Raw genomic sequence first — 16,634 nt, 5'->3', positions numbered from 1 at the left:
GACACAGCAAAAGCGGTGCTCAGAGGCCAATTTATATCAATAAATGCACACATCCAAAAAGAAAAAAGGGCCAAAATCAAAGAATTATCCCTACAACTTGAACAAATAGAAAGAGAGCAACAAAAGAAACCCACATGTACCAGAAGAAAACAAATAATAAAAATTAGAGCTGATCTAAATGAAATAGAAAACATAAAAAACAATTGAAAGAATTAACAAACCAAAAGCTGATTTTTTGGAAAAATCAACAAAATTGATAAACCACTGGCCAAACTGACAAAAGAAAAACAAGAGAGGAAGCAAATAACCCGAATAAGAAATGAGATGGGCGATGTTACAACAGACCCAACTGAAATTAAAAGAATCATATCAGATTATTATGAAAAACTACACTCAAATTTGAAAACCTAGAAGAAATGCATGAATTCCTAGAAACACACTACCTACCTAAACTAACACAAACAGAGATAGAACAACTAAATAGACCCATAACAAAAGCAGAGATTGAAAAGGTAATCAAAAAACTCCCAACAAAAAAAGCCCTGGTCCAGATGGCTTCACTGCAGAGTTCTATCAAACTTTCAGAGAAGAGTTAACACCACTACTACTAAAGGTATTTCAGAGCATAGAAAAGGATGGAATACTACCAAACTCATTCTATGAAGCCACCATATTCCTGATACCAAAACCAGGTAAAGATACCACAAGAAAAGAAAATTATAGACCTATATCCCTCATGAATGTAGATGCAAAAATCCTCAACAAAATTCTAGCCAATAGAATTCAACAACATATCAAAAAAATAATTCACCATGACCAAGTGGGATTCATACCAGGTATGCAGGGATGGTTCAACATTAGAAAAACAATTAATGTAATCCACCACATAAACAAAACAAAAGACAAGAATCACATGATTTTATCAATTGATGCAGAAAATGCATTTGACAAAGTTCAACACTCATTCATGATAAAAACTCTCAGCAAAATTGGAATAGAAGGAAAATTCCTCAACATAATAAAGGGCATTTATACTAAGCCAACAGCCAACATCACCCTAAATGGAGAGAGCCTGAAAACATTCCCATTGAGATCAGGAACCAGACAAGGATGCCCTTTATCACCACTCTTATTCAACATTGTGCTGGAAGTCCTAGCCAGAGCAATTATGCTAGATAAAGAAATAAAGGGCATCCAGATTGGCAAGGAAGAAGTCAAAGTATCTCTATTTGCAGATGACATGATCTTATACACAGAAAACCCTGAGGAATCTCCCAAAAAACTACTGAAACTAATAGAAGAGTTCAGCAGAGTATCGGGATACAAGATAAACATACAAAAATCAGTTGGATTCCTCTACACCAACAAAAAGAACATCAAAGAGGAAATCACCAAATCAATGACATTTACAGTAGCCCCCAAGAAGATAAAATACTTAGGAATAAATCTTACCAGAGATGTAAAAGACTTATACAGAGAAAACTACAGTACACTTCTGCAAGAAACCAAAAGAGACTTACATAAGTGGAAGAACACACCTTGCTCGTGGATAGGAAGACTTAACATTATACAAATGTCTATTCTACCAAAAGTGATCTATACATTTAATGCAATTCCGACCCAAATCCCAACGACATTCTTTAATGAGATGGAGAAACAAATCACCTGCTTCATATGGAAGGGAAAGAGGCCCCAGATAAATAAGGCAATCCTGGAAAAAAAGAACAAAGTGGGAGGCCTTACTTTACCTGATTTTAGAACTTATTATACCACCACAGTAGTCAAAACAGCCTGGTACTGGTACAACAACAGATACATGGACCAATGGAACAGAATTGAGAATCCAGACATAAATCCATCCACATATGAGCAGTTGATATTTGACAAAGGCCCCAAAACAGTTAAATGGGGAAAAAACAGTCTTTTTAACAAATGGTGCTGGCATAACTGGATATCCATCTGCAAAAAAAAAGGAAACAAGGCCCATACCTCACTCCATGCACAAAAACTAACTCAAAATGCATCAAAGACCTAAATACAAAGTCTAAAACTATAAAAATCATGGAAGAAAATATAGGGACAATATTAGGAGCCCTAGCATACAAAACATTATAAAGAATATAGAAGAAAAACTGGATAACTGGGAGCTCCTAAAAATCAAACACCGATGCTCATTCAAAGACTTCACCAAAAGAGTAAAAAGACTACCTACAGACTGGGAAACAGTTTTTAGCTATAACAGCTCTGATCAGCACCTGATCTCTAAAATCTACACGATACTGCAAAAACTCAACTGCAAAAAGACAAATAACCCAATTAAAAAACGGGCAAAAGATATGAATAGACACTTCACTAAAGAAGACATTCAGGTAGCTAACAGATATATGAGGAAATGTTCACGGTCACTAGCTATTAGAGAAATGCAGATCAAAACTACAATGAGATTTCATCTCGCTCCAACAAGGGTGGCATTAATCCAAAAAACACAAAATAATAAATGTTGGAGAGGCTGTGGAGAGATTGGAACTCGTATACACTGCTGGTGGAAATGTAAAATGGTACAACCACTTTGGAAATCGATTTGGCGCTTCCTTCAAACGCTAGAAATAGAACTACCATACGATGCAGCAATGCCACTCCTTGGAATATATCCTAGAGAAATAAGAGCCTTTACACAAACAGATATATGCACACCCATGTTTATTGCAGCACTGTTTACCATAGCAAAAAGATGGAAGCAACCAAGGTGCCCATCAATGGATGAATTGATTAATAAATTATGGTATATTCGTACAATGGAATACGATAAAGAACAGTGAGGAATCCATGAAACATTTCATAACATGGAGGAACCTGGAAGGCATTATGCTGAGTGAAATTAGTCAGTTGCAAAAGGACAAATATTGTATAAGACCACTACTATAAGAACTTGAGAAATAGTTTAAACTGAGAAGAAAACATTCTTTTGTGTTTACGAGACGGGGGAGGGAGGGTGGGAGACGGGCATTCACTAATTAGATAGTAAATAAGAACTACTTTGGGTGAAGGGAAAGACAGCACACAACACAGGGGAGGTCAGCACAATTGGACTAAACCAAAAGCAAAGAAGTTTCCTCAATAAACTGAATGCTTCGAAGATCAGCATAGCAGGGGCAGGGGTCTGGGGACCATGGTTTCAGGGGACATCTAAGTCAATTGGCATAATAAGATCTATTAAGAAAACATTCTGCATCCCACTTTGAAGAGTGGCATCTGGGGTCTTAAATGCTAGCAAGCAGCCATCTAAGATGCATCAATTGGTCTCAACCTACTAGGATCAAAGGAGAATGAAGAACACCAGGGACACAAGGTGATTACGAGCCTAACAGACAGAAAGGGGCACATGAACCAGAGACTACATCATCCTGAGACCAGAAGAACTAGATGGTGCCCAGCCACAGCCAATGACTGCCCTGACAGGGAACGCAACAGAGACCCCCTGAGGGAGCAGGAGAGCAGTGGGATGCAGACCCCAAATTCTCATAAAAAGACCAGACTTAATGGTCTGACTGAGACTAGAAGGACCCCAGTGGTCACGGTCCCCAGGCCTTCTGTTGCCCCAGGACAGGAACCTTTCCCAAAACCAACGCATCAGACATGGATTAGACTGGACAATAGGTTGGAGAGGGATGCTGGTGAGGAGTGAGCTTCTTGGATCAGTTGGACACTTGAGACTATGTTGGCATCTCCTGCCTGGAGGGGAGATGAGAGGGTGGAGGGGGTTAGAAGCTGGTGAAATGGGCATGAAAAGAGAGAGTGGAGGGAGAAAGCGGGCTGTCTCTTTAGCAGGAGAGTAATTGGGAGGATGTAGCAAGGCGTATATGGGTTTTTATGTGAGACTGACTTGACTTGTAAGTTTTCACTTAAAGTACAATAAAAATTATTAAAAAACAGCACCCCACTCTTGGTACCAAATTTTGCCTTAGGCTAGGTTCTCTAGAGAAGCAAAACCAGTGAAGAGTATAAATATACGTAGAGAAAGATTTATATCAAAGAAATGGCTCACTAAGTGGTAGAGGCTGGAAAGTCCCAAGTCCCTGGATCTTGCTGGAGGCTACTTCTGACTCATGTAGCTGCAGGTGCTGGCAAATCCAAGTTCAGCAGGTCAGACAGCAGGGCTCTGACTCACAGGCTGCAGAGAATGATGAATCCCAAGATTGGCAGGCAAGATAACAGGTAAGTGGCTAGCTAAAGTCCCAAGAACCAGAGGTCAGACAAACAGGAGACAGCTGTGGGATCCAGAGAGAGCAAAAGCCCATGAGCCTTGTCAGAAAGTCCACCTATAATGGATGCAGACCACACCCCCAAGGAAACTCCCCTTCAACTGACTGGCTACTCACAGAAGATCCCATCAAGGAGATGATCACATTATATCAAATCTCATCCTGGAGGTGATCACATCATTATACGACTTTAAAACTATGTCATAACTGCCAAATCACTGAGAATCATGGCCCAGCCAAGGTGACACACAACCTGAACGATCACAGTCCTCAAAGTGACATTTTTCCTTTTGAATACTTTAAAGAGATCTTTTTCAGTAGATTTGTCATTTGATTTCTTTACTGTTGCTTCCACAGGTGTTGATTGTGGATCCAAGTATAATGAAATCTTGACAACTTCAGTAATTTCATTGTTTATCATCATGTTGCTTATTGGTCCAGTTGTAAGGATTTTTGTTTTCTTTTTTTTTATGCTGAAGTGTAATCCATACTGAATGCTGTAGTGTTTGATCGTCATCAGTATGTGCTTCAAGTCCTTTTCACTTTCAGCAAGCAAGATGATGTCATCTGCATATCACAGGTTGTTAACGAGTCATTCCCCAATCCTGAAGCTGCATTCCTATTCATATAGTCCAGCTTCTCAGATTATTTGATCAGTATACAGGCTGAATAAGTATGGTGAAAGTATACAACACTGATGCACGTTTTTGCTGATTTTAAACCATGCAGTATGCCCTTGTTCTGTTTTAATTACTACCTTTTGCTCTACGTACATGGTCCTCATGAACACAATCCTGGAATTCTCATTCTTCACAACGTTATCGATAACTTTTTAGGATCCACTCAGTCAAATGCCTTTGCATAGTCAATAAAACACAGGTAAACACCTTTCTGGTATTCTCTGCTTTCAGCCAAGATCCATCTGATATCAGCAATGATATCCCTCATTCCACATCCTCTTCTGAATCCAGCTTGAATTTCTGGCAGTTCCTTGTCAATGTACTGCTGCAACCATTTTTAAATTATCTTCAGCAAAATTTTATTTGCATGTGATATCGATGATATTGTTTGATAATTTCTACATTCTGTTCCATCACTTTTCTATGGAATGGGCTCGTACATAGCTCTCTTCCAGGCAGCTGGTCAGGTAGCTGTCTCCCGTATTTCTTGGCACAGATAAGTGAGTGCTTCCAGTGTTGCATCCTTTATTGAAACATATCGATTGGTATTCCATCAATTCCTTGAGCCTTGTTTTTCACCCATGTCTTCAGTGTAGCTTGGAATTCTTCCTTCAATACCATCAATTCTTGATCATATGTTACCTCCTGAAACGGTTGAACATTGACCAATTCTTTTTGGTATGGTGGCTCTGTGTATTCCTTCCATCTTCTTTTGATGCCTTCTGTGTCATTCAGGAAACCTGGTGGCATAGTGGTTAAGTGCTACAGCTGCTAACCAGAAGGTTGGCAGTTTGAATCTATCAGGTGCTCCTTAAAAACTCCGTGCGGCAGTTCTACTCTGTCCTATAGGTTTGCTATGAGTTGTTATCGGCTCAGTGGAAATGGGTTTGGCTTTTGGTTTTTGCATCATTCAATATTTTGCCCAGAGTCGCCATTGTAGTTAGGTATCTTAATTCAGTTAGGGCAGCTCCCACTGTCACATTTGACTTACATAAGTTAGCAATCACAGCAGTCTTCAAGGATGCTAGTGCCCCCTTCACAAATTTGTTCCTCACCGTTGTGGTAAAAGGTGTGTCCTCTGGGTACTCCATGTGTAGGTATGTGGGTCCAACCTGATAAATCCACTCTATCATGCCAATTTCCCTAAGCCTTTGGATACCTTCTGCAACAGTAAACCAAGTCAGGCCTGGCATTTCAACTTGATTTAGCGCAGGCCACCTCTGAATCCACGCTTTAGTGAACCAACCAAATAAACTATTTGATCCTCTTTTAACCTCTGGAGCTGAAGTATTGCACGAAGAATCTGTGCTTAGTGGGCCCAAATCAATAAACTCAGGCTGATTCAACTTTATGTTCCTTGCACCATTATCCCACATCCTTAGCCCATTCTCATACATATTCCCCAGCTTTCTGTTTCTATATATGAGAAAAGTCAAGCAGCTCTTTTGGAGTGTAGCATATGTTCTCCTAGGTCACACTTTGTACTTCACCTCTTGGGGCTCACTGGGACTTAAGTCTAGGTATAAGTCTAGAAGAAAAATCAGTGGTGGGGGTGGATCCTGGGAACATTCAGCAATGCCCCAGGTAACGCCCCAGGCACTGCACCAAGTGATATCTCAAAGACTTTTCAGGCACAGCTGGATCAATCTCATCAGATGGAGGTTAAATAAATAATTGCTTTACTGGGAAGGGTGGCTTAGGACAAAGACAAAGTAACCTCCAGATGGGAGCAAAAAGGCTGGTTCTGTTGACAGGAGTGACTCAATGGAATTTAGGGGCTAATGTCCCCAGCTTCCTGATTATCTTCCCCTATGTCCCCATCCCAAGTTTCAGGATCCCATTTCTTCCCAATCAGTGCCCTCACTTTAACTTCAGACATCATTTAAGGTTGAGTATTCAATTGGTGCTGTAATTCAGCCACTCTTACAATACGACTCTGGATTTGGTTTTCAGCAATATCAGCTTTGTTACTACAAGAAATAAGGCTTTCTTTCAGGGCACAAGTGGCAACTTTCAGGTCTTGTATGTGGTGCTTAAGCTTTGACTCTGAAGCTTTGAGCTCATCCCTTTCACCGCTTAGTCTAGCAAAAGTAGGACCAGCTTAGCAGCTTTCTTTTTTTTTTTTTGACTTGAACGGTTAGGTTTAATTACTCAATATAACATTCATCATTTAAAAACACGTATCAGCATAGCAATACTTTCGCATAAATGCTTGAAGTTCCTTTGTTATATAATATGTACAATACTCCTCAGTTTTCCAGGTACTTTCACTTATATTTGCACGCTTTTTCCTTACAATAGCCCTGTAAAGTATTCAGGAATTTTCACCAAGTTGAAAGGATTATTGTAATTAAAGTGTATTCTTAGCAGCAGGCAAATATTCTAATGTGTCCCTGATTTACTATTGGTTTCATCTTAGCAGCTTTCTTATACTTATTCTGACAAAATTGTAGAAAAGTATCAAATATGTAATCACGCAGAGCCTTGTCTTTTATAAATATCTGATTCTGTGCTGGTGATGTTTTGTGTATTCTATTGCCACCTCACATCACGTATTAGCAGTGCCCTCTTTACTAGCGGAGGCAGAGTCATCAGTGCCTTTAAGAATAGCCAGACTTAAGAAACAATTCAGAAAGCTCGTTCTTACTATTTTGTTCCTCTAGAACCACTCTTGGTACCAAATGTCTTAGGCTAGATTCTCTAAAGCAGCAAAACCAGTGAGGTGTGTATATATAAATATACACAGAAAGAAAAAGATTTATTTCAAGGAAACAGCTCACGCAGTTGTGGAGACTGGCAAGTCCCAAATCGTGGATCAGGCATCAGGCTGTGGTTGCAGGGGCTGATGAGCCCAAAATTGGCAAGTCAGATGGCAGGCTGCTGGTTCATGGGTCTGCAGGAGCTGGTGAATACCAAAATCTGCAAGTCAGGCAGGCAGCAGGCTGCTGGCTCACACCCCAAGAACCAGAGGTCAGATGATGATGAGTCAGATGCAACAGCGAGAGAGAGAGAGAGCTTTGCCAGAACATCCATGTATGTTGGATGCAAGTCACACCCTCCAAGAAAACTCCCCTTACATCAGATCACAAAGTGGAAGATAATTACATAATATTGAGAATCATCGCCTAGCCAAGTTGACACACAACATTAACCATCACAGTGCTCATAACGTCTCCTGGTTTAGACATTTCAAAATTCTTAGAGCTACTTCTAAGCTTTATATGTCTCCAGAAGAAAGGATATCATTTTAAAATGCATTCACACATAAACAGCTGATAGGCCAGTGGTAGAATTCTTGCCTTCAGTGTGGGAGATACAGGTTTGATTCCCAGTCGATGCACCTCGTGCACAGCCACCACCCACCTGCCATTGGAGGCTTGTGTGTTGCTATGATGCTGAACAGGTTTCAATGACGTTTTCAAACTAAGACAGACTAAGAAGAAAGTCGTGGCAATCTACCGCCAAGAGTCAGCCAGTGAAAATCCCATACATCACAAGGGTTCAATCTGCAGCTGATCATGGGAATGGCACAGGACCAGGTAACGTTTTGTTCCATCGTGCATGAGATCAACATGAGTCGGGGGCCAACTGAACAGTAGCTAACAACAATAACAGCAACACCTAAGGCTGCTTACTGAATGTGTATAATATCCAGGATAACTCATATTTATTGAGCAACCTCTATGTATCAGAGACAGTATTCAGCAACACAAGGCACAATCATTGCCTTTAAGGGGACTTTCCTGGGGGAAAACAGAAAGCACATTGTCTACATTACGTATGAGCCATGATGGAACTCTGGACAGGATGCAATGGGGAATTGTAGGAACAATGCCTAACTGAGGTTTGAGGAGGCAAAAGGTATTCAGGAAGGGCTTCCAGGAAGGGTTGATGCCAGAGCTGAATCTCAAAGGATAAATTTAATTTAAATGTCTACATCCTCCACCAATCTAAACCCTGGAAGGGCAAGACTGTGATCTTTAACACCTAGTACCAAGAGCTTCTATCGCCTGTCTGTCAGTTTGTCATACTATGGTGGTTTGCATGTTGCTATGATTGTGGAATCTATGTCATCAATATTTCAAAGACCAGCAGGGTCACACACCATCCACTGATTTTAGTGAAGTTTCCAGACTAAGACAGACTAGGAAGAAAGGCCTGGCTACCTACTTGCAAAAATTATACAACGAAAACCTTATGGGTTACAACAGAACATTTTCTGACTCACTTGCTTTGGACACGTCATCCCTCCAAACTCCAAACCCATTGCCATTGAGTAGATTCCAATTCATAGTGACCCTACAGGACAGAGTAGAACTGCCCCATAGGATTTCCAAGGCCATAAATCTTTATGGCGGCAGACTGCCACTTCTTTCTACCACAGAATAGCTGGCGGGCTCTAACCTTTCAATTAACAACTGAGCGCTTAACCACTGTGCCACAAGGGCTTCTGTGACACGTCATCAGGAGGGATCAACTGCTGGAAGAGGACATCTTATTTAGTGAAGTAGAAGGCCAGTAAGGGAGACGAAGACCTTCAGTGAGATGGAGTGGAACAATAACTGCAAGGATGAATTTAAACACGCCAGTGGTCACGAGGGTGATGCAGGACTGAGCAACGTTTTGTTCTGCTGTACGTAAAGTGGTCATGAGTTGGAGTCAGCTCCACAGCAGCTATCTATCTAACCAAGTGCTCGATAAATGTTTGCTAAAATGAATTAAGCACAGAAAAGGAGCTCTAAAGAGTGCCATGCGCTCTCCTGGAAACAAGGCTCTTCTGCAGACAGACAGGCAGCATACCACTTCAGCCAGCCTCTACCATTCTAGTATTTATTCCACAAATTTCTACTGGGCACAAATTGCAGTCCCCACACTTTTCTAGATGCTGGAGCTACCACAGTAAACAAAAAAGACAAAGTTCTTGTTTCATGGAGTGTCTATTTTGGTGGAACAGCAAGTAAATGGATAAATATACTTCAAGTAGAGACAAGTGCTATGAGGAAGAGGGTGAAGGAGATGAAGAATGGCGTGTGGGGGGTGGTATTATCTTCCATGCGGTGGTCAGGGAAGGCTTCTATGATAAATGGGCATTTGCACAGAAACCTGGAGAAAATGAGGCGTCTCCTATTTAATTATGCAAATTGTGCAGAGCTTAGCAAATAAACTGAAGGTAGCCACTTTGGAAAAATCTATACCCAACCTAGAGCTCAAAGCTCCCACCAGATACTACTGCTGGTGTCCATGTGTTGGCTTTTAGCACGGGCACTGATTCAAATCAATGTCAAATCAGTGAGCAATTTCGTAGCTAACACTGGGTTCTATCACCCTTACTAATATGACACAGTTTCGATGACTGTCCTACCTCCCAGCGAGAAAAATGATTCCCAGGGACAGAGGAACTGGACACAGTTGTAAAGCCTAATGTCGCGATGGCCTATATGTTTGCCTCCATGTTAATGAGCAGAAGAGAGGCCTACCTGGCCTGGTAAATCCACTGAAGAAACACAGTAAGTTATTTTAGATGGCTTCTCTTACTAACTCTGCCTCCCTACATTATGTGGCTGTGTGGCTGTGCAGACTAACCCAAGCAATAGGAATTTGAAAGCCCAAGTATGGCCTAGTACACCAAACCTACAGTCTAATGCTCCCCAGTGGAGGCATGGGTAGTTCAGTGGAATTCTCGCCTTCCATGTGGGAGATCAGGTTTGCTTCCCCACCACTGCACCACATGCAGCCACCACCTATCTGTCAGTGAAAGCTTGCACATCACGTTGCTATGATGCTGAACAGGTTTCCATGGAGCTTCCAGACGAAGACAGACTAAGAAGAAAGGCCTGGAGATCTACTTCTGAAAATCAGCCAATGAAAACCTTGTGGATCACACGGGCCAATCCACAACCCACCACAGGGACGGCCTAGGACCAGGCAGCGTTTTGTTTCGCTATCACCATGAGGTCACCATGAGTTGGGTGCCAACCAGGGCTTTGAACATGTTATTTTTGGTTCAACTCCCTGCTGAGAATTTACATTTCCAGCTTAGATATACTGGATCAGAATCTACATCTTAACAGGTCCTCATCACCTGGGGATCCAACCGAGAAATAACCTGGCTGAAGCTCTGATGCCAACTCAATGGCAGCTAACAACAACAAGGCTCTCCAACACTGTTGACTACCTCTGCCTCTACTTGAGTGCCTCCTGGGTGGAGGATTTAGAAATGCAATTCTTTCATTTTGGAGGTTTCCATTAGCAGACCCCATCAGATCATAAAAGACTTCCATTGTCCAAAAAACTAAGGCCCTATGAGGGGACAGCTGTTTGGATAATTAAAAACTTTAACAATGAGCCTATAATTTCCTTCAGTTAGCCTTTCCGTTGAATTATTTAAACAGCTGCTAATTTTGCAGTCGCTGCCCCCATTCTTTCTCATGCAAATCCATGTGATTCCTGCTTCCAAGGCAAACTCAGCTTATCGAGAAACTTCCTCTGTGACTTGAAAAGAAATGTGTAATGGGGCTCGTGCTGAGTTTTAAACTATTCTCAGAACCTACTTTTCATTAGCTTTCAATTTCTCTCTGCCAAGAGCCTCTAATAATAGGCTCATTAGATGTGGTGTCAGATTCCGATTTCCTGCCTGCACACTTTGGTGTCGCCTTATCTGGCACCAAATTCTTTTTCCTTCCTTCGCTGGTCAATGGGGTGGCAGCAGAGCATTTCCTCAAGGAACCTAAAAGCAACTGATGTGTTTTGCCTGGAGGATGGGAAAGTCTGCAACGGGTATCACCCATCCGTCCCTCAGCTGCCCAAGTCCAACTTTCCCTCCTCTAGCCTTCAAGACCTGGGGAGACACAGGGGAGAAAACATCCAGAAACTGCCTAGTGGGGGATACACATCAGACTCTCAAGAATAAAAATAATGTTTGCTGAATGGGCTTTTCCCTAAGGTGACTGGCATGTTTGGAAAAGAACGCCATAAATAGCACTGGTGTCAGCTCTGATCACCAAGAGGTGGTGGTTACAGCTGTGATTTCTAACATCTGGGATTTCCCTAGCTCCCTACAGAATGCTACTCTTGCTGTAGAAAGGGGCTGGTATTCTAAGACCAACTGGCATTTCCAACAGCCCATAAGTCCTTGCTAGATCCTGCAAGATCTGGTTTAACCATGGTGCTCACTGACCAAGAAGTCAGTCTCTCTCTGACCTCCATTGTGTCCCCATTGACCCTAGGCATAAAACCAAGAGAGCTTACAGCCCCCAAAGTCTCCTTTGGTCCCTCTTCTGTTCATTTTTGGCCACTATGTTTATTTGTTAGGTCACAAAATACTTTCTGAAAAGGTCTAACCAGTGAACCACCCCCAGACCTTTTCTGTGTCTCCTTCCGTAATATCTGAGGCTCTGGCTAAAGAGTATGATTTACAGCTATCCCAAATCATGACGAATTTGGAGTTAGTGGCTAAAATGAGACTGGGTGAGACTGGGAGGTCTGGATTCTAATATCAGTTCTGCCTCTAAGTGGTTTTGTAAGACATAAAAAAAAAAAAAAAGACATTAAATGAGGATAAAATAGATGTAAAATTACTTGCCCATGATCAACAAAGATAAAACACTACGAAATGATAAAAACACACTCTCAATGTAAGATTCCAGTAGGCCTTGTGTATCCATTTTGGCCTATTTTTTATTTTCTAGGTCCCAGACTCTTCACCCATAAAATAAGACAGTTGGATTACAGATTCCTTAAAGTTCTAAACTTCTGTGATAGCTCTCAGTTCCATGAGGTAGACTCTACTCTAGTTATCCAGAACTGAATGTTGTGAAGAACTGAAGTCATCCAGTTCGCCATGACGGGAATCTTTTCAGTGACCATGAAGGGACAACCCAAGTGCTGCATCACAACCTGACAGGGAGAGGCAGACAGACAACTTAGAGACAAGGCACAACCAACAACAATAGCGACAACCATTTCTTTGCGTCCTTACCTCCGTTTCAATCTTTCCCATCTCCGCTACAAAAGCATGTTTTTGTAATGCTACCAAATCAGGATGTGAGGCCAAATTCAGGAAAAAATTCAGACATGGGCATATTCTAAGCCATATTCAATCATCCTTGACCAATTCTCAGGCTAGATTTCTAAGATAGTCAATGCCTTGGGAATATAGTCAAACAGGTGAACTGACGTTGGAACCAACCAATTTCAAAATGCACCACTAAATAATAAAGAGACCACTTACAGTATTTGCAGTCAGCTCCTATGGAATTTGAGAGGTGGCATGCAAGGAAGCATTCAAGATGAAAAGTTGCAGAGAAAGGAGTTCTCTCCAGATCACTTCCCAGGCCAAGAGGCCCAAACCGGCTAATGACATGACTGGCAAATATAAGTGTCTGTTAGGTCCTTTGGGAGTCCACACACAGGGGCAAAGAAGAAGGAGTAGGAGGCAAAATTCTGCAGGAATGGGTAAAACAGCATTCATTTTGCCCAGAAACAGAAGTTAAGACTCCAACTCTGCCACTGGAAGGCAACTCAGTAGAATGAAATTACTTAATTACGTGGCCGTTGGATTCTTAAAGTCTTGCTTTTCTGGCTGTGCCTGGGACAAGCAATTTAATCTCTTGGATAATAAGACCTGACTCACTGGGTCATGGTGGAACTTCAATGAGATAATACTTATGAAAGCATTAACAAAGTATCTGCCCTGTGGTGCGGTGGCTGAGCATGCAGGAGCTAACCAAAAAGTTAGCAGTTCGAATCCACCAGCCACTCCTTGGAAACCTTCTGGGACAGTTTTACTGTATCCTATAGGGTCCCTATGAGTCAGAATCGACTAGACAACCACAGGTTTGGTTTAATCTTTACTGAAGCAGACTGTCACATCTTTCTCCCTTGGAGCGACTGGTGGGTTCAAACCATCGACCTTTCTTTTCAGTTAGCAGCCAAGTGCTTTAACCACTGCACCACCAGGGCTCCCTTGACATACAGTAGATACTCAATTTTAGTTTCCTTTCTTTGTCTTAATGCATGAAATGGTGCAAAATGACTATTAAGACAGTTTACTTACAATTGAGTTTAAGTAAACCTCCTTGGCAACAAAGTGGTACTTGTATTTTTTACAAAGAGAAAGCCCCAGAAAGGCCAAAGTGGGTGGCGATTTGGGAAGTTCCCACTGCTGTCTGCCCCCTTACAGTGGAATTACTGGACTCCCTCTCAGAGAAGAATATCAGAAGCACAATCTTTAGCCTACAACCTGTGGACTTTTTTGGAACCTTCCCCAGGGAAGAGACTCAAAGCCAGCCTTGATCCAATAGATTTGCTCATTTTCAGAAAAGCTCACCACCCAAACAGAAATAAGACACTGGGAGACAGTGAGCCTCCAGGGCCCAGTGAGAGACTGGGGTGGGGTGTTCGATCATCCCAAATGGGGAACCTCTTCTAAAAATATAGATTACGCCATGGCCCAGGAGCACACTGACCAGCCCAGTCTCCAGAGGCATGTCAGTTCTGAAGTAATTGCTACCCACCTCTGGTTCATGGAACATCATGAAAATACATTGGAAAGCATCACACAACTCCAATAAAGTGAGGGAGATTCATGCGGCATGTACTCTGGGTTTTGAACCACAAGCAACTTGGTCCCATTTCCAGATGAATAAGCCAGTTTTGCTTCACACAAGTTGTTGCTTCTGACTTGAAATGTCCTCCCCATCCCATCCTCCAACCCAGTCTTCTTAGTCTAACTCATGTTTCCCCATCAAAACTTAATCTCATGTGACTTCCCTCAGGAAGCCTTTATTGACTCCCAAATTTGCTTTTTAGATGCTCCCCTTGGGATTTACCACTTTACCTGTGCTTACCTCATTCAAGCCACACTGCACAGGAGTCATTAATTTACTTGTCTGTTTTCCCCACTAGAACATAAACTCTTTGAGAGCAAGAGTTTTTCTTATCTGATTTTGTCTCCCCAGCATCTAACATGGTTCCTGGCACATAGTACAGGTGCTCAGTCGGTGTGTGTTGAATGGCTGACTGACTGGATGGATGGATGGACGGACGGATGGATGGATGGACGGGCAGACAGATGGATGGATGAATGATTAGATAAATGTATGTTCTAGTTACAGGTTCTGTGTGACACTCGGTTCTAGGGGAATGTTCTGGAAGTCCAGGAAATATGAGGACAGAAAAGAGAGCAGGGAGATCAGAAGTGGCTTCAAGTGGGGAGGTCTCATTTGACAATAAGCAAGAAACACTTGCATTAGAAAAAAACATTTGGTGGCAGGAAGCGGCAGGTTCGCACCATGGTAGGGCTGGCCCTTCCTTGCTGGCTGCTCTGATCTAGCTGTCCTGTCCAAGCCATGGCAGCCCCAGTGTTTCCAGCACTCTGGAGGGATGATGGAGCCATGAACTACTCTAGATGAAACCAAGTCTGTGCTCAGAGCAATAAGACTTTCAGGAAAACCTGATGAAGACACAGGAAAACTCCTTAGTTCCTGAAGGGCCAGATCCTGGATCCCCTAGGACCCAATAGCCAAGCATCAACATCTCTAAATCTGGACCCTCCAAAATGTGGTTCTTCAACCAGAGAGTGTGAGTGTTGATACCCTTTGCATGGGTCAACAGAATCTCGATTGTGAGGAGCACTTGTGTTTAACAGAGCTCTGGATCTGGCCCTCAGGCTTGGGAGGTTCTTCTTCTGGCCACTGACAGTTCCCAAGAAGAGCCTTTCCAATCAGTCTCCCAGACAGGGGAGTGGCCAGCACACTGACTAAGAAGTGGCTTAATTAGCTGCAGCACCTTCAGGCATCAGGCAGAAACTAGGTGAGGTATATATTCATTAGCTGGAACTTTCTCGGTATTTTGATCACACCTTATCATTGCCTTTCATCAATGAGGTTCTCTCTCTTCCTCCAACAAGCAGTCTCTGTACCTTTTCTCTCCGTTCTGGACCAAGCAGCCAACTTTGCAATCCAGCTTCAATTCCAATCAAGAAGACAAGTCACTGTCATGAACATGTAAATGGTGAGATCCTAGGGCTGGCATTCAAAACACCACACTATGCTTTTGTGGGTGATGTGTTAAGGGCTTCCTCAAATGCCTCCATAGCCCTTTGAAGCCCTATCTCCTGGCTCCCAAAGACCTGAAATTTCTCTTTGAGAAGTCTGTCCCTACGCATCCCAGCAGGGAATGGAGATTTAAACCAGAAACTCCTAGAAACAGCAATCCATTCACAGACACCCCACTATGAAGGAGCTTCTCAGATCCCTCCCTGAGGACAGGTTTGCTGTGGGGAACCTTGAGGCCCCTTGATATGGGTCCTGGCCAGAACCACAGCCAGAAGCCAAACAAAAGGAGGGAAGGTTGGGAAATTTGATGTGTAAATTTTACCAACTGCACACCATTGCCCAGGATCAGCCCTGAAGTCAATGGTTTTTAAAAATTTGTGACCTCAGAAGAGTTTCTTGAATGCCGGTAGTTTTCTATTTGTTGTTGTTGTTGTTTGTTTTCTTTTTATTCTGGACGACAGTTTCTCATATGTGTTCAATTTGTGAAAAGTAATCAAGCTATTCACTTCAGACTTGTAAGTTCTTTTTATTGAGAAACAGAGTTTTAATACTCCTGGAGTCCAGATTTCTGGGGCCCATGGGGTTGGAGTGACCCACCCAGGCCATCGCCCTGAGGTGATCTTTTGAACCTTAAG

The 16,634-nt window shown here is 42.4% G+C and overlaps 1 protein-coding gene across 10 annotated transcripts in view; it reads right to left on the bottom strand.

The window, feature by feature from the left end:
- The window catches only part of SLC1A2 (solute carrier family 1 member 2), a 201,519-nt gene that overhangs the window by 106,569 nt on the left and 78,316 nt on the right, over positions 1-16,634 (bottom strand). For 2 of the 10 annotated variants that reach the window (XM_064288303.1, XM_064288304.1), the window contains exon 1: positions 7,725-12,450. The exons of 6 other annotated variants lie outside the window; for them this stretch is intronic. In XM_064288303.1, coding sequence (XP_064144373.1) covers positions 7,725-7,765 — 41 coding nt within the window. In that variant the 5' untranslated portion in view covers positions 7,766-12,450. 2 more of the 10 variants (XM_064288295.1, XM_064288297.1) reach the window with 2 other exon arrangements.

The sequence above is a fragment of the Loxodonta africana genome, chromosome 7 (assembly GCF_030014295.1).
Source record: "Loxodonta africana isolate mLoxAfr1 chromosome 7, mLoxAfr1.hap2, whole genome shotgun sequence".
NCBI classification, from domain to species: Eukaryota; Metazoa; Chordata; class Mammalia; order Proboscidea; family Elephantidae; genus Loxodonta; species Loxodonta africana.
The sequence above is the reverse complement of the archived record's forward strand: the minus strand, read 5'-3'. Positions and strand labels throughout refer to the sequence as shown.